The 25,331-nt window shown below is 39.5% G+C and overlaps 2 protein-coding genes and 1 long non-coding RNA gene across 4 annotated transcripts; 1 reads left to right on the top strand and 2 right to left on the bottom strand.

The window, feature by feature from the left end:
* Window positions 1-1,183: 1,183 nt before the first annotated feature.
* ppp1r3ab (protein phosphatase 1, regulatory subunit 3Ab) lies at window positions 1,184-7,618 on the bottom strand. The gene is made up of 4 exons (XM_037108368.1): window positions 6,717-7,618; window positions 5,582-5,649; window positions 5,374-5,468; window positions 1,184-4,654 (listed from the first exon to the last, which is right to left on the bottom strand). The coding sequence occupies exons 1-4, from the start codon at window positions 7,616-7,618 to the stop codon at window positions 1,601-1,603; spliced, it is 4,119 nt and encodes a 1,372-aa protein (XP_036964263.1). The 3' UTR covers window positions 1,184-1,600.
* Window positions 7,619-10,938: 3,320 nt separating this feature from the next.
* LOC119025061 lies at window positions 10,939-16,361 on the bottom strand. The gene is made up of 4 exons (XR_005076684.1): window positions 16,227-16,361; window positions 15,015-15,152; window positions 12,540-12,773; window positions 10,939-11,515 (listed from the first exon to the last, which is right to left on the bottom strand). It is a non-coding gene; the product is annotated as an uncharacterized LOC119025061 (long non-coding RNA).
* Window positions 12,078-25,021, top strand: LOC119025060 (forkhead box protein P2-like). 2 transcript variants are annotated; one of them, XM_037108369.1, is made up of 15 exons: window positions 12,078-12,739; window positions 15,087-15,191; window positions 16,626-16,712; window positions 17,267-17,387; window positions 18,003-18,180; window positions 18,685-18,789; window positions 19,968-20,055; window positions 20,490-20,627; window positions 21,349-21,538; window positions 21,649-21,719; window positions 22,591-22,692; window positions 22,801-22,922; window positions 23,400-23,466; window positions 23,554-23,684; window positions 23,996-25,021. In XM_037108369.1, the coding sequence occupies exons 1-15, from the start codon at window positions 12,584-12,586 to the stop codon at window positions 24,123-24,125; spliced, it is 1,791 nt and encodes a 596-aa protein (XP_036964264.1). In that variant the 5' UTR covers window positions 12,078-12,583; the 3' UTR covers window positions 24,126-25,021. The 2 variants fall into 2 exon arrangements, with proteins under 2 accessions (XP_036964264.1, XP_036964265.1); XM_037108370.1 differs by lacking the exons at window positions 12,078-12,739; window positions 15,087-15,191 and adding an exon at window positions 16,082-16,121.
* Window positions 25,022-25,331: the final 310 nt, after the last annotated feature.

Raw genomic sequence — 25,331 nt, 5'->3', positions numbered from 1 at the left:
CCCAAATTCGGTCACACCAACATGGGCACTATGATTGGCTAACTTTGGTCTGTCAATTCACCAATTTGGTCGAGACAGGAAGATCTTAACATCTATTCCTGTCAGAATCTATTGCTATAGCTTTGGTGATCCTCTGAACTCTCAGCTAGCATGACAATCTGTTTAGAATGTTAATTTACAAAGTTACAAGGCACAGTTTTTCTTAAATCACAAAGTTAAATAAACTAAACCATGACTATTCTTGTGTTAACTCTATGATGAAATGAAATGAAATTCTCACAGCCAAGGGAATGAAGCGCCTCTGTAGTCTGGTGGTATGGCAGTGCACTGTGTTTTTTTGCCAGATGGCAGCATCGTGCTCTGTGCAGACATCTCATTTCACTGATGTCAGTGATGCGCTGAAAATGGGTACCAATAATGTTCTGGACTGTCTGCCCCCTAATGTTAGTTTGTCCAGCACTTTGGTTTTTCAAAACAAATAAATCTCCCATCAGCCTAATCTGTACTTTGTGTTTAGTGCTAATTAGATAATGTAGAATGCTAACATTCTAAATAAAGATGGTGACCGTGGTAAATTTTAGTCCTGTTAAATAACTCAGGCTTGTCTCTTGGAACAACACAGCATTCTGCTTCACAGCTGCCAGCATTGTGGTTCATATTAAATTACATACATTTAAGTAAAACCTGCTCCTATGTGCTTATTTGGCTCTGATGCAGTGTCATCTCACACACAGTCCCACCCACAACAATATCTGATTGGTAACACGTCATAGTTAATAGTCTATAAACACTGAATAATCTGAATCTGCAGAGTAACTACTGACTAAATGTATCAAACAAATGTAGTGGAGAGAAAGGATAAAGTAGCAGAAATATATAATACCTAAATTGTAATTTAGAACAGTACTTATGTAAACTGTACTTATGTTTATTCCATCACTGGTTGTTGTGGGTGAAACTTTGATGCAAAGAGTTCAATTTTTACTACAAATACATTTCAGTCCTAAATATAATTTTCAATCCTCCTGAAAAAGCCACATCAGTCAACTCCTAACTGTTAGTCAACTATCATTGTAATAAACACTGTTATGAACACTAATAGTATTTAAAAAAGTCACTGAAAACACTGAATAATTTGTCTGCAGAGAAATTTATTACTTCCAGACAAACTAATGTACCCTATACAAATGCATCCATACACACAGCACACTGACAAGTTTCATTTACACCTCAATAAAAGGACTAACACTCTGCAAAAAATGATCAGTGAGCAGTGGTCCGCAGCCTGTTGTCACAACTCGACGTAAAGCTTTATGTACAGAACAGCATAAAGAAAATTGGTTCATACTCTTGGCAACAGAGAGTTAACATCCTCCCATAGGGAATATACAGCATTTATTCTGATATGTGTCATATTAGCTTTAAGTCAGTGCCCTTTATTATCCATTGTTGTAGTGTGTTCAGATGATAGGATGTATCGAATGCTATTATGATAGTAGCAAAAAGGGAGAGTTTTTAATTCCGTGGCTGTCATAACTCATAAACACCTCAAAAGTCCATGTTAAACAGTACCTAAAAAAACAGATTTTTACCGTTCAGTTCAACCTATCCTGTTGTTGTTTTTAGCTGGCTGCGTCTCACCCTGACAGCAAAGCCAAATCACTGATATCAGGTAGAGCCCAAAACAGGCGAGAAAATCATAATGGAAGGCCACAACTGCAAATACCACTAGTAAGGTGGTGCACAACAACGTTTTTGAGATATTGCTGCAGGAAAAAGTCTCTTTCCACCATGAAACGTTTCTGTTGATTCTTTCCAGTTCCTGACTTGATGGTGCAGCAGTGGGTTGGAAGTCTGCTGTCTCCATGTCTTCATCATTGTCCTGAAGACAGCTGAGGTTTGGTTCTTCATCCAGAGACTCACTGATGGATGGCATGGGTGAAGACAGCAGTTTGTTTCTGCTGACAGACAGCCTTCTGGCCCCACTGAAGCTTATTTCTTTGTTCCTGTCTTTTTGGGCCTGTGCTCCGGTGTGAACAGCTCTCAGACAGTGCATGTACAACTCTACCTCATCATCTGAGTCAGACTCTGATGCGCTGTTGTGGCCGAATTGGTCACTTTCAGGTTCATCTGCTAAAAAGCTAGAACCTCCCTCTGCAGCAGCGGATTCACTGTCATCTCTCAAGGATTTGAATAGGTCTTGTGTAACATTCTCGTTGCTCTGAAAAGCTCCCTCTTTGTAAAGATCCATTTCAGTTGGGATGTGTGCATTTTGCCCTCCTGCTTCTCCTGTACTGTCTTTGTCATTTATTCTCTTCTCCTGCACAGAATCCAGAGCAGATAAACCATTAACATCTTTATGTTGTATTTCCTCTAATCTCTTTTCACTGTCTCCTTTTGTAATGCTCTCTAACTCTGCATCTTCCATCCTTGACGTTTCAAGAACCAGAATATCCTCGTTGTAATCTGGATTCTCATCTCTTGATTTAACACGATCCTCCTGTTCCACACCATCATCATTTAAGTCTACATCAACTTCCCCTTCCCCCTCTTTCTCCTCTTCTTCTTGAACATTTATCCTGTCAGTACTGACCTCTTCCATTTCTGCAAAGAGTTCTTCGTTCTCTAACTCGGCGCTGTCTTGTTCCTCTCTTTTGTCTACCTCAGTCTCCTCGGCTAGCTCTTCCTCTCCAGCTGTCTTTTTGGTTTGAACATATTTTACTTCCTTCTCAAATGCTTCATCATCTTTCCCTGTCACAATCACCACAATCTGTTCCTCTCCAATCCAATGTTTGTCCCCTGAAGCATCTGCATCTTCAGCCTTGTTCTCTTTTGCCCTTTCACCTGTAATCTTCATCACCATTGCCTCTATCTTGTTGTCTGTCTCTGTTATATCTCTATTTTCTAATGCTGTGTCATTTGCTGTGTCATCCATCTGTTGTACTTGGTCTTTATCCACTTTTTCAGCGTCCTCTGCCTTTGAATTTATTTCCACACTCTCCTCTTCATCAGTTAATATGTTCTTCTCCTCTTCTTCAACCATCATTTCCCAGTTTTTTACCTCAGCAGTGTCTGCTAAACAAACATCCTCCGGTTTTAAGACGGCAGCCTCCATTTCTTCTGAAACAATCACTTCTTGATCTTTTAAAGTGTCTTCATCTTTGAGCTGCACCAACATGTCAACGCGTGTGTGATAGTTACTCTTCATTTCCTCTTCATTTTCTTCTTCCACATCATTAGTTTCTTTGTGATTTTCAAGAGACATCTCAGATGTGACATCTGTTTCCTCCAAAATTTCAAAACAAGAAACACAGCTATTCTCAGTTTCTTTAGTACGTGAATTATTGATGTGGTTAGAACTCAATTCATGTAAAGCTTCTAATAGTTTATCGTCCTCTGACATGCCGTTGTTTGTTGATTCAATTATTGTGCTGCAAATGTCATTTGTTATGTCTTTGTTTGACTCATCCACACACTCATAGCTGTTGAGTGGTGTAAATGAGGTTTCTGGACTGGCCATGACATCTTCTGTTTCACTTTGTGCACAACTGTCATCTGGATTAGTTTTAGTTTGTGTACACGCATGCTCCAACAGTTGAGCCAGTGCTGTTTCTGCTGTGGTTTGAATTTGGAGGTCATGGGTTAGATTGTCTTCCTGTGCTTCTCCCTGGAGATGTAAACTCTCTGTGGGTTTTTGTGGATTTGACAGTTCTGTATTTAAAGCATTCACCATGTGTGGATGTATCACTGTGTCTCCTGGATGTTTTTTTTGAGTTTCTGCATGGTTCAGGATGTCATTTGCTGCCAGACTCAAACTTTTTTCTTCTTCTTCAGTGGGAGGATTCTTCAGAGTGGCATCTAAGGATTCTTGCTTTGATTCTTCAGTCTTAACCACATGTGCTTTAACTCTGTGAGCACCTGTTTGAACAGTGCAGCTGGTGTCTCTTCTTTCAGCATGAGTTAAGTCTACAACATTCAGTGTAGCCTGGACCGGATTCTCACAATCACCCACACTCTGACTTTCACTTCCCATAGACACCTGATGATACAGTGGAGCTACCACGGTTCGAAATGTGAAGCTGTTGTTTTCGCTAACAAGACTCTCGGTGCTCAGTACTGAAATAACACTGTCAGCTGTTTCAGCTGCAATGTTGGATGCACAATCATGACTCATGCCTTGCTTCTGGCTGCTTTCCTCAGCTTTTGAGACAGACTTGTTGATACGTTGGTGCTCTGCAGCAGCAGGATCATCATTTGAGTGCAAGCTGTTGTCTGGGATATCTGTGACACTCTCACCTCCTGTTAATGTGGCTGAGTCAGCCAAATTGTTGCTCTCAGATTTCCCTGGCTCACTGTTAGAGGTGAAGTCATGTGCTGATGACGTATCATTTGGAACATCACAGATGGGTTCACTGCATGATTCAGAAACAAGTGGAGAACCTTCTGATTTGCCGATAGCCTCAGAAAATGATTGCATATCTGACTGCTTCTCCTTTACAGTTTCTTCTTGAGTTGCCCGATTTGCCCCTGGAGGTGATTCATCTCTTTCAGTGCCATTCACCCCTCCACCTCTTTGGGCAAAGAGCTCCCTCACCCGAGCCAGCCGTGCAGCCCTTCTGCGATTTCTCCGGCTGCAGTTCCGTCGGTTCTCGGCCTGTCCATCAACAACAGGGATAGATTAATTTCAGTCCGCTAACAGAATAGTTATGCTGGTTTAAGAAAAGGGAGTCGGGTGACATTTAAAGTTGTACGTGTCACAGGAACATGCTCGTTAGTGTCCTTGACTGCATTTATGATTAAATATAAAGGGATGAATGATAAAAATAGTCTCAAAGTTGTACGTATGACAAAATATGAGACATTAGGGAGGTGCGAAGCAGGCACTGAGTGTCCTTAAGTTGCACAGTACATTATGTTATGCTGGTGCTACTTACAAGGTCATGTGAGACTCTCAGAAAGTGCACCAGGGCTCATGTTAAGTTTTGTGTTTCCCCTGCACCTCATAGACACCCCATTAAGCTCTCACTGATGTATCCAATCAAATTAAGTTTGGAAAGATTTAGGATTTTAGAGCAATTAGATAATCTCAAGTAACTTGTGAGTCACAGTAATTTATTACAGTATAATATCATGCCTAAGTGTGTTTAATTGCCTTAAAATATGTACTATGTAGTTTTGGAGAATACATCTAATCTCAGAATTTTTATTTTTGCAATATTAATGAGGTAACAATACAAACTCAGACATATATATGTTTTTCCATAACCGAATAAACAAGCTGTTCTCAGAGAATTAAGGTAAAATTAAGGTCCTCATGAACACTGTTTGAATCTAGAAAGGTTTTGGTTGGTTTTGGATAGTTTTTTTACTCACCAATAATTTCTGCCCGTCTTCCTCTGACTTCCCTGACTGACCATCAGAGATCAGCTTGGCCTTCATGTCCACTTTCTCTCCATGTTTTGAGACATCTGGAGATAAGATACATTTTACATTTCCACTGAGGCATTATAATTTCAAACATGCTCATATAAATATTTTCAGCTATCACATACATTTTACAATCACCAAATTGAATATTCACCTGTTGACATGTTTTCCTGAGATGAAGCCTCCATTGCTGAAATGTTTTCCACAGTGGAGAAATTCTGACTGTGAATTAATAAAATTGTGATCGGTCAGACTTTTTTTGTTTACTTATGAGAACACCTATACATCACATATGGTGACAATGTTGAGATACATCAGTGCTTTTTGATTATAACAAATGTGGTATTGCATTTTGGATTTTTAAAAAATGTAGTATTCACAAACAGCTTTGTTGCACAACCCCTGCACCATATCAAAGTTTTGTCAATAAAAAATAATATTCATTCAGCAATTATGTAGAGGATTCTTCCATCAGTTATGTAAAATGACTTGTTTTAAAATTAAAGAAAATATAGAAATCACATAATCACATGTATAATCGTGATTCCAAAAAAAGTTGATGACGCTGTGTAAAACATAAATGAAACACATTTTTTATTGTGTACTCAGCTGAAAACAGTAAAAGGCAATGCATTTCGTGTTTTACCTCTTCAACCTAACTGATTTTTGTAAATATATGCTTATTCAAATAAGATGCCAGCAACATGTTTCACACAAGTTGGGTCTGGAGCAACAAAAGACTGAGAAAGTTGTTGAATTAAATAAATCAATGAACCAACAGGTGGTAAATTGGTAACAGATGATAGTTTAATGACTGAGTATGAAAGGGGCATCTTCAAAAGGCTCAGTCATTCACATGCCAGAGTGAGTTGGGGCTCCATACTCTCTGAAACACATGAATGTATAAAGGATATTACTTTATGGGCTCGAGAACACTTCGTTAACAGTTTTTAAAAGTTAGTTTGCAAATGACTGTTTTTCTGTTTTTATTTATTTAACACAGTGTCACAACTTTTTTGGAATGGGTGTTGTAGAGAAACCTGATTGGCCATTTTAACCTTTGCTTTACATGCAGTTTGACCATCAATATAATGCCAAGGCTGTTAGCAAATAACTATATTATTAGTCAATATTTTTTAAATCACATGGCCAGTCTGCTCTTCCACCTAAGGCATGATGGACATTTCTCCCAACCCTGATGATTATGTTTGATGAATTTCAGAATTAGATTCATTGAATTGTGCCACAAAACATGAAGAAAAACACCATGAAACATTTTATAGCCTCACCTGACAGCCTTCAGACAGCTTTTCCTGTTCGCATTTTCCAACTGTGTTTTCTCTTTCCCCTCTTTCACTCTCTGGTGACAGAACAGCACATAGTTCGTGTTGTTATTGTTGGCCCAGAATGTCCCTACAGGTGTCTCGTATCGCAGACAAAAGTCCACCCTGGCTCCCTTTTCCCCAAATGGGGGTACTAAGGTAAGTTTGAAGGAGAAACAGTCTGTCAGACTGTCACTGGAACCAGGGATGTACTCTGCCAGGAGGTCAAAGTGGGTAGACCAGGAGTCCAAAGTGGTTCGGATGTACACTGACTTATCGAAAGAAATGTTGAGGACACGGATCATTCCTTTCAGTATTGTGGTACCTGGAAGTAACCTGATGGACTCCAACTCCAATTTCTGCTCCTGGACTTTGATGAACAGCTCCTCAGTTGTTAATGGAAGGGTGAAATTGAGAGGCGATAGAAAGTATTCCTCTGCATCTTTACCTTCTCTCTCAGTAGAGTTATATCCTGGCAGCTTGGGTACATCCCAACAGTCAAACTCCTTCACTTGCACCAAACTGAGACCTTTGGTGTCCGCAAAGGACACCCTCCTGGAGCCAGACAGGGGCGGCTCAGGCTCCCAGTCCTCATCAGAGACAGAGCTTCTTCTCCGTGGAAGAGGAGAACATTTGGGCCTGATGCCAATTACCACCTCACCATCTTCATCGTCCACATCCAGGTCCGGGGTGCTGATGACCGGCACTCCTAAGAGGCTACAGGCCCCCAGAAATCTTGGTTGTCCCACAGACTCCATGGAGCTCTCTGTGAGAGAGTCAGTGGGAAGTGAACTGCAGTGCTTCTGTTTCTGGCAACTGACATTCAACATGCTCTGACTTAACAGATGGAGTCCAGTTACAGATGACATTGTTGCAAGGGCCAACACTATAAATAGGCCAGAAGGGACTTAAACTATGTACAGTAGTCTAAACTCAGGAGGAGAAAATATCATCCTCTTGCCTGTTCACGGCAGAGCATTTGTGTGATATAGTCTACAATATACAGTAGATTAACAATAATAATTATAATCAACACGTTTTCTTACCATAAAACTACCCCAGCTTGTAAAAGTTTTCTTGACATCATTCTTAGGTCACCAAACTAATTGTTCCTTGGAGAGTCATGGTGCTATTTGTATAACAAGCATGAGATTAAAAAAGATGGCTATTTGTGTTTGTTGCTTTTGGCCAACAATCGGTCACGTGAGGACTAAAACAGGCCAAATGGCCTTTGCAGATTGTTTAGGACTGACTCTTACTGGCTCTCATAGTGCAATAGCTGTGAGAACCTGATAGTTAAAAGTAGGAAACCATTACCAAAACCATTCCACACAAGATTATTCTTTTGTCTCCTTATCATATCAAGATTTATCTTCAGATGCCAGAATTATACAGTTTACTGTTATGAAATGTGTTTCTACTACTTCCTGTTTTTTATCTCACAGCTGTGACAAAGTAGCATGTCCAGCCAAAACTATGCCCAAAGTGGTTAGTCCTTAATCTTGCTGAGCAAATAAAATACATATTTTAACAGTGAGAAAGACTGTTGTGTTTTAACTGAAGAATGTTGGACCCAGCCCACAAGTTGGATATGAACAGTATAAAAGCATGTTAATGCTGTCTGTGTGGTAACAGTTTTGTCCAACAGGAAAAAACCCAACTGTCAGAGGATGTTGGATCTGATACAGACAAAATACGGTGCGAGGACTCGGATGTAACAGCTGAAATAAACAATGGATATGGAGACAGGAAGAATAAGGCCAGAGCTCAAGAAACATTCACACATGAAAGAGAAGAAAGCAAGATGCGTCTTCATGGATGCAGCTAAGACAGAGGAAGAAAGCAGAAAAATTAGTACAGAAGAAATTGTTCCAACAATTGCAAATACCGTATGCACCTATGAGAGCATCCCCACCAATCCAGATGACATGATGCGCTCGTCAGACAATCCCTCCTCTAAAGACACTCAGCTCTTTTCAAAGCCCTCGCTCTCCTACATCGCTCTGATCTCCAAAGTTATCCTGTCCTCCCCCTCCCAGAAACTCAACCTGGCATCCATCTACAGGGCAATGGAGGAGCGGTTTCCCTACCTCAGGAGCCGGGGCCCTGGCTGGAGGAACAGTGTCCGACACAATTTGTCTGTGAATGACTGCTTTGTGAAGGTGAGCCGCTGTGAGGATGGTCGGGGCCATTACTGGGGTGTTCACCAAGCTCACCTGAGGGACTTCCAGCAGGGGAACTTCAGGCAGTGCAGAAAGGCTAGGGGGAGGAGGGAGAGGGAGCGATGTGATGAGGTGGAGGGGTGTCTGGCTTGGATGGAGACCAGCTGCTTCCACGGAAGGCTCTATCAACCTTTGGGTTGTGTGGAGTCACAATGCCCTCTGCAGGAACAAAGGAGGTATCAGCTGAGTTCTTTGGACAGGACCCATTCACACTACCAGCCCTGGAGCATCAGTGTGGGCTGGGTACAATCTCCGTGCTGGATGAGACAATGCTATTTCCCAGACAGGCTACCGGACTCATATGGCAGGGCTCCAGTTGGGAAAGGGCAACCCATGACCTCCAGGCTGCACTATGGGGAGATGAATGAACCGGCACTCAAAGGCATGCAAGAGTCATATGACAGCAGGTTCATGACACCACCAATTCAAGCCTTCAGGTTTTTTGGCTGCTGGTGTATGTCTCCTCTCTTCAGAGAGTTTGAAAAGCCATTACCACACAAAGTTCATTTTCAATCCTGAACTGTTTTAAGCGTTATAAACGAAAGTAGAAGAAAGTGGACTCTGGAGGTTTTTACTGTTTATAAATCAGTTATGAAAAACGGACTTGGAAGCCACTCTCGAGTGAAAGTAAAGATGAAATGTCAAATTATTACTTTGCTATAAGTCTCTAATTCGAATAGTACTTGGGGAGAGGTCTTAAAAGAATTTGTTTTTAAATGTATTTAAGAATAAAAAGTAATTTTCTGAATTGAAAGTAAAAGTAAATCACATTAATGTGTATGTTTATATGTATACTATGAATGGATCAGTTATCGTGTCTAATATTCAGCATTTTTTGATTATCAGAATCAGAATGTTTTTCAAAATATCATATCTGATATTATGAACTATAATATAAACTAGAATAAATAAATATGAATCTGTAAAGTAACTGATAGCTGAAGCTGTCAAATAATTGTCAAGAGTAAAATGTGTAAAGAATAAAGTGCCATTAAAAGAACATACTTAAAGTACAAGTACATTAAAACTGTACTCAAGTAAACAGTTAAGTAAATCTACTTAGTTATGCTCCATCACTGCTCTGAATATACAGAACAAATGAATTGTGCTTTTCACTTACAATAAACACTGAAGGGCAGGTAAATACTAATCCAGTAGGTGGCAGAAAGTTACCTTGGTAACAACATCCTCAATTCAATCATTAATTGCTCTCAGGTCTCTGCTGCTTTTGTTCTGGAGAGAACAGATGTAGTTGGCCTCTCTGCTCTACTGTTTACTGTCCCTAAATAAATCATGTGGAGAACTAATAGTAGAACACTAATTCACAATGACATGGTGTAAATAGTTTCATCTTTAATATGTATTGAGTTACTGTTGTGTAAATTCATAGTAAAGACATGAAATTTCTTCATTCTTATGCCATTTTTGGATATTCAGGGTCTTTGTTCTTACCTTAATATCACTCTTGTCTCATCAAAGTCTAATTATACCTGATGGTGCGGCAGCCTGGCCTTTGGTCCTCATTATCTTACTTCATCATCTCCTTAAAACACTGAGCTGATGTCACAAGAGTTTGGGAAAGGAGGAATGTTTAAAAGTAGAAAATGAATAAAAAGAAAGAAGAGCAAAAAAGGAGCAGAGCAGATCACCTCAACCTCCTTAAAAACACAGAGGTGACAGGAGCAGAAATGTCCTGTATAAAGTTGATTGCCTCCGAGTGATTTCAGGAATTGTTTGTCAAAGTAGACATGTTGAACTTTTACACTCCAGGGTACGCTGCGTTTACCGGCAGCCAAAATTAAAACACTTTTATTTGTTTTTTAACAGATGTACTGATATGCTTTTCAAATAAAAGCACAGACACCACTGTAAATAGCTCTTTGATAACAGTTTGACAGTTGTGTAGCTGCAGAGCTCTTTTTTGTTGTTCTCGCTGCATATCTAAATAAAGTCACAGACAACTATACTTGTCTTCTCTCAAAGAGAACCGTTTGTTTTAATCATGAAAGACAATAAATTATGCTTATTTTGAGGCATTTTGTTTTGTAATGTTTCTTGTCTTTTGTGCGTGTGCCTATGAATATCAACAAAAAGAGATAAGGTGTGCAAAAATGCCTTCTATCTGAAAAATAGGCAACTGGAAGAAATAAAATAATGTTTTGTCTATGTTTTATGTAGAATATATATTCCAATAAAAAGTAATGTTTATTGATTAACACAAACTATAGAGGACATTTGCACAAATGCAGCAAAATAAAAACATATCACCGCAAACCAGCTGAGCACTGTTTTTTTTAAAGCCTAAAACAAAAATCTACAGCTATTACTGATTTGGTATTTACTATTTTATTCCTGTTTTCACACCCTGATAATCAACTGCTATTCTCAGTGTGTAATTCACTGACTGACACTGTGACTCCTCCCCCGCAGGTAGACACACAACTCCATCAGTTCTCTCCCATCCTCACTCCAAACTGCATGACTTGGAGACATCAACTCTGCCTGGCTGCTCTGAATTCCACTCTTCATCTCAACGGTATGTAGCTTTAACACAGTTCGGACGGAAATAGATGAGTCAGTCAATACTCAAAGTTAAACAACTATTAGTGCTCAAGTCTGCATTTTTATAGCTGTCCTGCATATATGTGTGGTCTTTTTTTGTTACCTCTTAGTTTCTACTTCACATCGTGCCTAAATAAGACATGTAACAGAAAGTTGGCTTTGAAATCAAATACTCTCTGGAAGTGGAATGTGGCTCTCTGAAGTAGTCACATACCCCTAGAGAAAATATCTTAGTGGTTGAGGAATAGGAGTAAAACATTTTAGAAGATGTGACAACCCTTTTTAGATCTCTCACCAGATTAATTGCACTCCTGTTTATATTTCCTGTACTGAGGATGTTCTGAACCCAATGATCCTTAGAATAAGATGTTGCCACAAGTCTCTCAATGTTTCATCTTGATTTGTTTATTTACTTCATGTCATTTCACATGTGGACAGTGTCTATTTGATATTGATGTTAGATTTCCCATTGTTTTTGAGTCTTCTGTCATCTGCTGGGTTAAATACTGTCTGTTCACATGTTTGATTCTGAAAAAGCAAAGTCAAATATTCCTAAAAACCCTGAAAAACTCACTGGAACTCAATAACACTGTGTGATAATGTGACCGCGATACTTTATGTGAACGGTCAAACGCACATCTTACTGTCAGTAGAAAATAAACTTTGCATTAATAGTAACTGTATAAATATGTCTTTATTTTTAGAGCATATTGTCATCATATCTTTTCAATTATATTTATGTACGCTTAAGGTCTACATGATATTATTGTCCTGAAATGTAGATATTTTAAATCTAATGAGCTATGCTGAAATAACTACTTTTATCCTGTTTCCACTCACATGCAATTACATTCTTACCTGTAAATTAATATTTATTAACTTCCTCAATCTAGTCTTTGATTCAATTTGATTTGAAGCTCTCAAGTTAGTTTTCTTTTCTCCTCCACACAGTTTAGGTGTAATTTAGCTGAAATGCTACACTGTACCAGCAGTGTTTGTGGCTTACTGGTTATTTAGTGTCGACTCCTTTCTTGTAGGACTTGAGCTGGGATGCCTGAGTCTCCTCTCAGTCCCACAGCAGCCCGTCAAACTCCAGCCAGCAGCCTCCTCAGTCACACAGACAACGGTGCAGGCGAGGGAGCAGCTAATGGGGACTCCTGCAGTGGAGTGAGTGCTGAAAACTGGCAGAGTCTCCACCATAAACAGGTATCTTCATTCACCTCTTCTTCCATCCTCGTCTCTATAAGCGGGAAAAAGAACAGTCGTAGTCAAACACATGTCAAGGGAAATACAGCAAGTCGGCTCCATATTGGACATCCTCTGACAGGTCACCAAACCTGGAGCCTCGGGCTCTGTTGACAGTTGCAGGGATTTCATATGAGATCTGATCCGGGTTGGGAGTTGACACGCAGAACTCTGTTTGTCCTTCATTATTAGTTTTCAAGTCTGAGCCAGGGAGGAATAATTGTCTATAGACCTAGGCCAAACAGATGCAAGTGAAACGCAAATAAGCATGGCTCGACATAATTCTGTGGTTGTCGGTTGTGATTCCATCCCTGAGAATCTTAATCTAGGGGATCGATGAAACAACCAAGATAATGAACGCCTGGTCACCGCCGTTTCCTTCAGTCGGTTCTCTCATCTTGTCAGTTTTACTCTGGTCTTTTCTCTTAATTCTCTTTATAAACCCTTCGCATGACACTCAACTTGTGGCCGACAGAAATTAAACAATGTAACAAAAATGAATGCTAATACTGCTAACACTGTCTGAAACAGTGTGAGCTGAATCCTTAAAGATGCTATTTTTTTTTGTAATTTGCAGCCAACATAATGCCTATAGTAAGTGACAATGCAATATCGCCACTGTTGCAGCCTTGCCTGTCTGCCAGAGTGCAATTCCAGTCCTCATAAAAACATCATAATGGCCTGTGATATGAAAGTTTTTCAAACTGCAAACTCTAAAAAAAATGTTACAAATGAAGGCCATTTACAGTGAAGACTGGTCTTTCTTTTATAAAGAAAGTGAGGGACCTCCATCAGTCATATATTTCTTGTGAAGTGTAGCATCAAATCTACACACCACAAAGGCATTTGTAAAGCATGATAATGGAGCCAGCTGTACATCAGTGCCTTCTTTAAAAATACAAACACAAGACTCTGAAAAGTGTAAGACGAGCTGTTATTTTCACTGTGAATTCAGCTTGTCAGTATTTTTCTGATTAATTCATGAACTCAATAAATTGTCAGAGAATCCGGAAAAACAATTTGGCTGAGTGATGTTTTGAAGTGCTCGCTTTTTCCAATTAAAATTGCTGGAAAATTTATGAGATATGTGTCGGGGTCAGGACATTAGGTAGGTTAGGGTACCTTGTATATTTTTACATACAAGGTTTATTGGCAAGTGCACCTAATGTAACGTTAATTAGTTAAGTGTATTGTTTGGATTTAGTAACCTTCTTTTGGAAATCTTTGCAAAACCACTGTCTTCTGTACCCCAACATTCACAGAATATTTTTTATTTCTAAAAATATTGTCAATATTTGAATAAATGGTGCACAATCTCTTCCTTTTCCACCACAACTCTCTCTATGCCTTTCTTTAGCTCTGATTGTCGCATCGCTGTCACTGGTTCCTCTAGTCCGCCTTGAGGATGTGACACTGACTTAATAAACAAAAATATAATTAATACAATCAAGCAACAGAGATCGTTGAAGCTGTTGTGCCAAAGTATGAATTCTTCATCTCATTTCTACTGTTCTTAGCTTTCTATCTGTCTTATCAGTGTGGTTGTAACCCAAGAGGCTTGTTTCTCAAAGGATTGAAAAAAATTAAATGACAAACTTGAGGTCCATATGTGTTCTTCTTTCATTACATCCTGCAAGCCACTAAAATATAGACAATATAGACACAAGGCTTCACTGAAACCTCTGAAGAACATCAGGTCAGCCTTTACACATGCCTGTTTACAGCATGTGACTTATTATAAAGAAGCCTTTGAAGAAGCCATTTGATATTTCAAAAAAAGTGTTGAATAAATTGTATTTCACCAAACAAATCAATTTTCAGCACTAGTATTGTTTTTAAGCATTGTTTGTAATACAGCGTGTTAAATTTGTTAGTGGCTTTTGTTGTTCCTTAATGCAGTCATGGCAATTCATTGCTGTTGGCGCCGTCTGAGTCCAGAAGGAGACAGTCGCCGTGTTATTTGCCACACAACCAGCAACAGTGCAGATCAGTTATTATTCTGCCAGTGTTTGCCCTTATTAATACGCATACACTTCTATTAGGAGTCACAACAAGCATGTAATTGTGTTGCTAATTAACCGGTCAGCCTATCTCCCAACCCATTTAGGGTCAATGACACAATCCAGCATGATGATGTTCACTAAAGGTTGATAGGCGCTGTTTTGTAATTGGATTGGAAATATTTCCATTCAATGGTTATTACTGTTCAACACCTGACACTTGCCTTCTGTCTCACCTGCTAATGCTCCTGCCTTCATGCTTTGGACGGTGGGCCTTTGTCACTGTATCCTTCCTCCTCTCCTTGAAGGTGTTTCTGGCTATGATGGCTCCTCAGCAGATGCAGCACCTTCTGTCTCCCAACCAGCTGCAGGCCCTTATCCACCAGAAACAACAAGCCCTAATGATCCAGCAGGTATTTATGCAATAATATTCCTTACAATACCCCTGACTCTGGTTTACATGTCTATACAGTAGCAGTGCCTAGTTTTTCTTGTGTATACATATTTAATGGATTGAAAACACTGTAACTAATGGAATGAATGCAATTTAAGATCAATGTCCACAAAGCCACAATTTGATCGACTAGTTATGATAGCCCCTACACCTAAATTGAATCTCAGATTTGGGTAGTTAAGCCTATTTGGTTTAAGTTATTAAATCAAGCTAAACTGGTGAACCTAATTGAGATAATTGGTCGGTTAAGGTTAAAATAGCTTAATTGTCTGCTACAAAAGTACTGTTATGGAAAAATCCATTCTAGTCACCTTATGCTTACATTAATTGCGATGGTTTAATTCTACATTTTAGCTAATCTGGTAGTTTAAATCAATTGTGGTTAATGCTGGTGTAACATAGTTAGCTTTTTAGCAGTATCCTTCCAAGGACACTAGCTAAACTACCTCACAGTCAACCAAATGAATCAAGGTAAGCCACTGTGATATCCAGTTGTGTTCAAGTTAACTAATTTAAACAAATTGTCTATTAGATAAAATCTATTTTAGCCACCCAATGCTGACATTCATTACATTATTCACTACTGCCATAGGTTAATGCTGCCTTTCAGCTAATCTGGTCATTTAAACCAGTTGGTCTCACTATTTCTATTAATGCTTATTAACATTAGCTAGTTAGTCTTGCTAGCATTAGCCTTCCAAGCATACTAGCTAGCTCAGCTACCTCACAGGTAAGTACATGAATGAAGTTAAGCAACTTTTTGTTAAAGTGATTTTCAGTGAATTCAAAATTAAAATGACCATTTAACTACCTAGGTCGCCTCACTAGCATAAACATTCCAGGGCTAGCGAAGCTACCTCACAGCCAACCAACAGTTACATTAATGAAGGTACACCATTTTTTAAAGCTAGTTAATTTATCCCGGCTATACTAAAACTAGTGGAAATACAGTACATGTGTGTTTGTTAACACCAACATTAGCTGCTTAGCCTACCTGACCGTCCAAGTTCAGTTTATTCATGATGGTCTTTTCATGGCAGACATTTTGACTTGTAATCCACAGGTGTAGCTAATTGATAATATCATGGAGGGCTGCTCTCCACTGTGCTTCACTTGTTTCAGTGCCCTGCTTCTGCGCATCCTTTCTGACTGATTACCCATTCAAACAAAAATAATAGTAAAATTGCACCTCCAACTGGTCCATTGTTAATAGCAGTCTAGTGAACAAAGTGTGTAAAATTAAGTTTGTCATTTGTAATTCAGTAGTTTAGTGTACTGTTTACTTTTCAATGTAATTTGCCACATAGCAATAATAATAATAATAATAATAATAATAATAATAATAATAATAATAATTGTATAGCAATAGTGAATCACATTGTTTTTATTCTAGCAACATCTGAAAGAGTTTTACAAGAAGCAACAACAACAGATTCACCTGCAGCTGCTTCAGCAGCAGCCCAGCAAGAAAGTTAAAGAGGTAAGAGGTTATTTATGGTCTGTCTTTATTTATTGTATAATTATATCCATGTGTCAGTAAAAGCTCTCACTATTAGACTCAATAAGATGAAATAGAAATGAAAATGTAATAATAGATATAAATAACTTGATGTTGATAACCAATCTTTGACTTTTCTATGTGAAACAAAGCAGCTGCCGCAGTATCCTCATTGGAAGTGAGGCAAGTTGTTCTGGTGGCCCTGAAAGTAAAATAATAGTTTATATTTTAACAGGACACATGGAAAAAGGGAAGGAATGTTCCATCAAGACAGACATGTTTATGTGCTTTGTCACTTGCATTTGGGATTTGATAACAATGTTCTTTATTTTAGTTGGCGGTGTGGGCGGTGAGGTTTTTGGTTTTGGGATGTGAAATTTCAAAGCATTTCGTGAAGGATGCCGAGTGTATGCCACAGATTTTACCTCATCAATACCCGAAGAGCTACCAGAAAAAATCAGGAATGTGAGCGGCAGAGTTTTACATGAACGCTGCCTTGCTTTTGAAATGTCTTATTTTCTCTCTCTGTCCTTCAGCTTCCCGCACAGCAGCTCATGTTCCAGCAGCTGCTCCAGCTCCAGCTCCAGCAGCAGCAGCAGCAGCAGCAGCAGCAGCAGCAGCTTCTCCGGGTGAAGACACCGGTCCTGTCCTCTCCAGGTCACTATTCTTTACATTTTACAGCCCAAGTTTCTTTCTTCTCCCTCTGTGGAGCAGTGTCATTTGAAAGCAATGGTGTTCAAGACTTCTGCATGTGTGTTAATTTGAGAATGGCTCTACCATAGGGTTATGATATGTTGTATCATATCACGAGGACACAACCATAGATGGCGGACAAGTTTCTTTCTGACACCTGATACACATGTATTCGAAATCTCTGCATAGAAAGAGTTGATATTAGGTTCAGTTACATAACTGCACTGACCTCGAGAGACATGATGATGAAAGTGAAAACTGAAAGCAGAACAATAATCATTACTCATTTTCCATCTGTGATAATTATTCCTGGATTTCGGTGACACAAGGTCTCGCTTCCTTGTGAAGTGCAGATGGAAAAAAAATTGCAGGTGTGAACAGCACAAAGTAAATATAATATTTTCTGGAAATATGTGCCACACGTATAACGTTTTTCAGCTGCTTCTAATGTATTATATATGGATAATAGCCCCCCATTGCATCTGCTGTTTCCTTGATTAACATGTAAAAAAAAGATTCTCAGATTTAGAAATCTACAATACGGCTGTGTGCGTGTGTGTTTTTGTTGTATGTTTTTAGGAGGTCTCAGCCCTGCAGAGATGCAGCAGATATGGAAAGAGCTCACAAATGGACTGACTGATGATAAAACCACATCAAAGGGCAACCAGGACTCTTCTGTTCATGACATGATGTCAACAAAAGTCAGACGGAGACAGGCGGGTGACCAGGAGACTTCTTCCCCTCAGAGGGCAGAATGGTACGATCTGTCTGTCAGTACTGTAAACACATTGTGAGAACTGAGATGCTTTTTTATATATATATATATTATATAAACATCAAAGACGTGTCATCTGGAGACATTTTTTCTTCCTCTCAAGACGCTGGTGGGGAGCTGTTTGCTGTTTGCTTTTTTTTTTTTTTTTTTTTTGTTGCAGCGAGACTTCACTTTTAATTCCCCTTGGGATGATATATTTTGTTTTGTTTGTTTGCTTTGTGCTCCACCACCTGAAGTGGCTCAGCAAAGAGTTTACAAAGTTTACATGACTACATGTCCCTAATCAAAAGTAAATAGTTTTCCTTTTATTTATCAGTGCTCCCTTCCACCTCCCTCTGTCATTTTCTGCTACCTGAAAAGAAAAGAAAAGACGCTTGTATCCGTTTTTTTGCTGCGTTGCTCTTGTTTTGTTGCTGTAGTCTGGCTGCTGTTTGGGTTTTTAATCATCACAATACTTTCACCCCCCTTCTCTTCCTCCTTGTCTAGTGCTGTTAAAGCTAATCGAGATGCCACACACACTCTTTACAGCCATGGAGTGTGTAATTGGCCCGGATGTGAGTCGGCATGTGAAAACTTCAGCCAGTTTGTCAAGTAGGTCTTAACGTCATCCTAAAGCATTTCGCTTTCTGACTCATTGCACCTTTTTCTTTTGGTTATTTAAAGAAATACTTTCATCTCAAATGAAGCCAAGCATTTATTTTTGATAAAGGTCTGGTAATTTTTGAAAAGGTGAAAATGAAATGCCTTTTGTTAGGAATTTCAGAATCATCAAGGATTTTTCGAAACATCTGGATTAAAACATTTCTGTCTACTACACAATGATAAAGATATTTATTTGACCACTTTCCATGTGTGAAAATCTCAAATAATTCAAGATTCAGGATCAATTTAATTGTCATTACACAACCAGAACCACACAATGAAATTGTAGTTGCTGTCTCTTTTACTATAAAAAATGCTATAAATTGATGATGAAGTAAAGAATCATAAAAATGAAAAACATAACGTTCAGTGGGGTGCGACAAATTAATTGAGGGGGTCTCTGCCTAAGGCCGGAAGCTGCACTGTAGTCTGGTGGTATGTCAGCAGATACTTCTGTATCTTTTGCCAGATGGCAGCGGGGTGAACAGACTGTGGCTGGGTTGGGCTTTCTCTTCTAATGTGCTTCAGGCTCTGTGCAGACATCTCACTTCACCGATGTCTCTGACGCTCGGTAGACCAGTGCTGTTCTGGTTGGTTGTAACCACTTGCTCTAAAGCCTTCCTGTCCTGGGCCGTGTACAATCTGCGTCAATTTGTGATTTGAGTGCCTTACTCCCTCTCACCCCTGCGTTAATGTAGACGAGAATTTGCCTTGATTCACGGCAATCACGGTGTGTGTCAGAGGCGAAAAAAAGAAAACAATCAAACATGTCATGTCACAGCATCCATTGAAACTTGTCTTACCAGACTCGTTCAATTGTCCACTTCTCTGCTGTTGATGTACATTCAGTCGAGCTATCTTTACATCACTAAAGATCATTACATTCATTTCTGAAGTGTTTTGAATAAAGATTCTATGAATGTTTTGATGGTTTTGATTTTTGCCATTGACTGCGGTGGGTCACCATTGAAATCAACTGCAGCTGCTGTGAATCCAAGCTGATAACAGCTGCTATCTGTGTGAGGGAGTATGCGATGCTCAGCAGACCGATTTCCAGCTGAGCCTTGTTTTGATGTCCGTGCGTGTGTGCGTGTGTGTGTGTGTGTGTGTGTGTGTGTGTGTTTCAGGCATATGGGCAGTGAGCACACTTTGGACGACAGAAGCACGGCACAGTGCAGAGTCCAGATGCAGGTGGTTCAGCAGCTTGAGCTTCAGGTGGGCGTGAGTCCTGTTCAGATGTACATCGACAGCAGTTATAGCAGCTGCTCGGATGTGTGCTAGTGGCCGTGCGGCTTTTAATAACATCGTCATATTCTATACACAAAAAAAGAAAACACACAGTGAGCCTATATAAGCGAGTGTGAGATAGTTTTGCAAAGGTTATTATTGATTTCGAAAATCATATTTATAGTGGCAACATTATTCTGCAGCACTGGATTCTTTTCACTGAATTTCACTTCCTTAAGCCGCCTTATTGCTCATGGTAAATATTCATGTAATGTTCGGCCAACTCCGCCTCCTTCCTGATGTTTTGTCACAGCAGGAAATTGTACTTTGGGTCACAGCGCTACATTTCAATATATTGAGTGATTTTGATGCCACACCGTCGACTATGAGCTTCTTCTCCCTCCCTTCCTCTCCTGTACCAGCTCCGCAAAGAACGGGAGCGTCTGCGAGCGATGATGGCTCACCTGCACCTTCCATCTTTAGAAGGCCAGCCACTCTCTGCACCCACGAGTCTGCAGTCGCCGCAGTCTGACACAGCTGCTGACCCCCGCGGTCCACAGGTAGATAGTGTGCCGTGCAGTAATAGCCGCATGAACAACAGACACAAAGCAAATGAGCCGTGAAGTGTAAGCAAATCCGAGCCAAATATGTGATGGAGAGTGAAAATAACGTGTTTCTGCCCGCAAGTTCGTCTTCCCCAGCGCTGATGAAGATGCTGCCAGCCTGTAACTGACCTGGTGGACTTTTACAGTTGGATGAGTTGCAGAAATATGTTGGCACTTTCCTAAAAAAATGCTTGCATGAGATGAAGGTCAGGAATGTTTGAACCTGCCCAGAAAAACAATGTGAGATTGAATCACAAATGCATTTCGAAGAAGTTTTACCCTTTTTACGTCTTTTTACCATAACTCTAAATCACTCTCAGACTTTTCCCCGTCCACCTGAGCGTGACTTACTGCACTCCCTTCCCTTTTGTTGCCCAGCTGTCGGCACTGGATGGCTGCCACTGTGTTTTCAGACATGCTCTGATAACGTGGAAGCTAATCATTTTGTTAATCTCGCAAATATTGCACCATAATCACAACACTCACCAAACAATTTCACCCTATAATTAACAATAATTGGCTTCCTTCTTCTTGCTGTATTAGTGGAATCACCCCTGAAGAGGCGGAACAAATCATTCTGTTACACTCATCTCCCTCTCTGTTTTGTCTCCCTGTCAGTCTTTTCTGTCCTCTTGTTCCTTTGTTAACTTGGATCATCCTCTTGTGTCGCTCTCAGCTCAGCTCAGTCGCCATCAACAACGACCTGCCCTCGCTGAGCCCGTCAGACTTGGCCCAGACCTCCCCCAAACTTCTGGGCCGTGTCAGCTCTCCCTCACAGGGGTGTGAAGACGAGTCGCCCACTAATACATCGTGTGCCGGGGCCATAAGACGTCGTCATCATCCTTTGGCGTACTCCCTGTCGTCAGGTAAGCCGAATACTGTACTTTTTTTTTTTTTTTTAGATTTTGTTCAAATAGCAAAAAGATTGTTTGTAGCACATTTTTCATCTCCACTTAACACTTGATTCTTGTTTCAGAAAATGAATATGAGCTCTATAAGAACACTGACATCAGACCACCTTTCACCTATGCAACACTGATAAGACAGGTAGTCTTTCTTTTTTCAAATGCAAACATTGTTCAGTTAACTTGTAATATATCTATATATTTTTTAGATCATTTTGTACGCAAATTGTAAATTAATGCAATGAACATTTTCTCTTTTGTCAGTTTTACTCTCTTTGTTTTTTATTCACTAGTCCCTTGAATTTAAAAAATGTTCAATGTTGCAGGCCTTCCTCACTGATAAATAACCTCTCAGATTACATCAGTAGTGAAAAGTGTCTAAGTATATTTAGTCAAGTTACTTTATGTGTCATGTCCACTACATTTCAGAGGGAAGTAATGTGCTTTCTATTCTATTCAAACATTTTAGATCTCTCTTAGTTGTTACCAGCTCCACCATGTAGAGATTTTCCCTCTAAACTTCTCAGAGATGATAATTATTATAAAATATTTCAAGAAAAATGATTAAATAAGAAAATACTTGGTGGCTTTTAATAGATATTGAAAAACTTCTTTTTCAGCCCTGAGATGATTACTAGTCTTTTACCTTAGAAAAATTATTTTCACTGTCGATTGCTTTGTTGACTATTTTCTCAATTTATTGGTTAGTTGTATTGCTTATAATTTTTTTTTCCCCCAAAGCCCCAAATAATGTCTTCAAATGTCTTGTTTTGTCAACAATCCAAACATATTCTGTTTACTGTTTTAGGGGAATATAAAATCATGAAACTGTTCACATTTACGTAGGTGGAATCAGAGAATTTAGGACTTTACTTTTTTTATACATTACTCAAAACGATCAGTTGCCAACTGTTCAGTAAATCGATGAATCGCTGCAGCTCTGGTTGTGAGCCTCACACTTTAATTTGATCTTATATCGTGATGCAGTGTTTTCATTGCCCCTCCATCTACAGGCTATTATGGAAACACCAGACATGCAGCTAACACTCAATGAGATATACAACTGGTTCACGCGGACGTTTGCTTATTTCAGACGCAACGCTGCCACTTGGAAGGTATTGCACCCCTAGATAATTATCTGTGTGATCCCAGCGCGTGTCATACCTGATTTATGCAGCATGTTTTCAGTGATACCTCCTTCAGTCTGATTTTCTCTGCATCAGAACGCAGTGCGCCACAACCTGAGCCTGCACAAGTGTTTTGTGCGTGTGGAGAATGTGAAAGGCGCCGTGTGGACAGTGGATGAGGAGGAATACCAGAGGAGGAGATCCCAGAAGATCACAGGGTACAGTACATGAGCTTGTGTTCCTGTATCAACACATATATCAGTTCAAATAAAATTATGTTAAAGATATTACTTTGTTTCTAAACTATAATGTTAAAATGTTTATGTTATAAGATACTCATGGTTTATCTTTGCAAAGAAATCTTTGCAAATTGACATTGTTTGTGATGAGATATAAAGCCCACATACTGACTTAATACAAGACGGGACAATTGGACAAAATAGGTTCCATTTTCCTGCAGTATCAGTAAATTAGCTATAAATACAGTTGGATTGATCCTGGTGACAGTTTCAAGGCTCGAGTTTCTCTCATCTAAATAACGCAACTGAATTATTTGTCGTCAGACTGACCTTGCCTCAAACTGTTGTTGTTACCATGTTGTGATTTCTTGAATACATTTACAAGATATTGATTTACTTGCCATGAATTAGACATAGATTGTGTCTGTTTTCAAATCCTTTGTTGTTCCGCAACAGTCCGTCACTGATGAAAAATGTGGCCTCCAACCTGGATTTTGGGACCATTCTGAATGCCAGTTTACAGGTGAGAACCGCAACACTATATTTCTGATTAAAAGGAGTTTGAACTGGTCGACATCAAGTTTGATTTTTCAATCAATCTTCCTTGTAGACGGCACTGGCTGAGGCATCGCTGCCAGGATTCAAGAAAGAGTGTGTCGGCAGAAACTCCAGGAGTCAAATACAGGAGAACAAAGCAACAAACAGCCAAAGTCAACAAAACTTCTCCCCACGAGTCCAGCAGTGAGCTTCTTATTTTTCCATGGACTGAACAGCCATGTCTAAATGCCAGTTTTCTGCAGGCTGGCAGTACCTGGCTACAATCTTCTGGCAATTATTAAGCAACATAACAGCATTATAGTCGGAATGCAGCTGACATATTAACAGCTGGATTTTAAAACCATTGATCTGTATAATAAACGTCCAGCTTTTGTACTCACATGTCAAATACAGTGTGGAAATCTATCTTGATTTCTGGAAATGTGAGCCTGGAAAAGTCTGAATTTTTTTGAATTTGAAAATGTATCAAATGTCTTTGTCTTTCTGTCTCGCAGGGCTCTTCTCCTTAAAGACGAAGCACTGACTCTGACCAACCAAGAATCCCTGATGCCAACGGTGAAATCAGCCAGTCTGCAGCACAACGTGACTGAAAATGACGAAGAGCATTTGTTCGACCTTGAATGACAACAGAAGGTTTCAGACTTGACACAATCACTGCAAAGTAGTAAAGTAAAACTGTGCTGACTATCAGGGACGTAGACAACAATATAGCACCATGCACATATCCAAATGGAGCTAGCCAGAGTTGTGGTTCATTATAGGGTTCACATATGAACGCTGGTCTGGTTTTGTTGTCTTCTGTCCTTTCGACATTAGGAAAGAAGGGTAGTTGTTTTTGTGTTAGGTTTCAGAAAATGAATTCTGTTAAATACAAAACTCTGTGTATCTGAAGCCGTGCATTGCTCAAATTTGAACAACGCAAATAAGAAAAAAGGTGCGTCAAAAAAGAAATACATGAGAACGTACGCAGTCACAAATAGAGCTGGGAACTGATAGTTTGGGATAAATGATGTCCTTTTTCACCGTGAACAAGTCCAACACTGACATGTAAATGTTATATCATAAAGGCCAAAGTGAGTGATTTGTAAAATGATGTAAAGAATTTATGTTTTGTCTGTTTATTGTGACAAGAAAAACACACAGAGTGGATGTGAATGTAAAAAAAGAGGGAGGGGTTTTTGTGATTTTTCTTTCAATGAAACATGTATAGTTTGTACCGTGGCTTCACTCTAGTGTCTCTGTACATTAAAATGACTTGTAAGATGCTCGTCATCCTGCTTAAATGTGTTTAATCAATGTCCAGCTCAAGTTAGTCAGTGTCTAACGGTGTGTCTGTTGTTTCCCGTGAGTACCTTGTGCTTGATCTTCCCAAACATACACTTTTATAACAATTGGAGTCTTTACAATGGATGTTATTGTGAACATGTAACTCTCTGTTTATGAAACTGTGTTTGTCTATAGCTGTGTGTCCAAAGTGTCTGATAACAATGTAATAAATAAATGTAAACCTGTTCATTGTTCGTCAACGATCGCTGTGCCTTTGTCTCTGTCACGGTAGTTTGGCCAGGTTTTTGGCCATAACTCAATAATGAATGTGCTTATTATGAAGACATTTCCCACTAATGTCTAAAAGGATAAAATGGTGAAGTAATGACATTCCATATCCAAAAGGTCAAAGGTCAATCTCACTCTGATTGTACAGATCTTCTCTGCTGCTGGGTTGAAGACGTGAGTGGAGTGTCTATGTTTTAGAATATGTAGCTTCTCTTTGGCTCTATCAGAATCAACTTCACTGGCCAAGCATGTGAACACATGCTTTTCCTGTTTTTT

The sequence above is a fragment of the Acanthopagrus latus genome, chromosome 8 (assembly GCF_904848185.1).
Source record: "Acanthopagrus latus isolate v.2019 chromosome 8, fAcaLat1.1, whole genome shotgun sequence".
Taxonomy (NCBI): domain Eukaryota; kingdom Metazoa; phylum Chordata; class Actinopteri; order Spariformes; family Sparidae; genus Acanthopagrus; species Acanthopagrus latus.
Note: the sequence above shows the minus strand (reverse complement) of the source record. Positions and strands in the feature narration are given on the sequence as shown.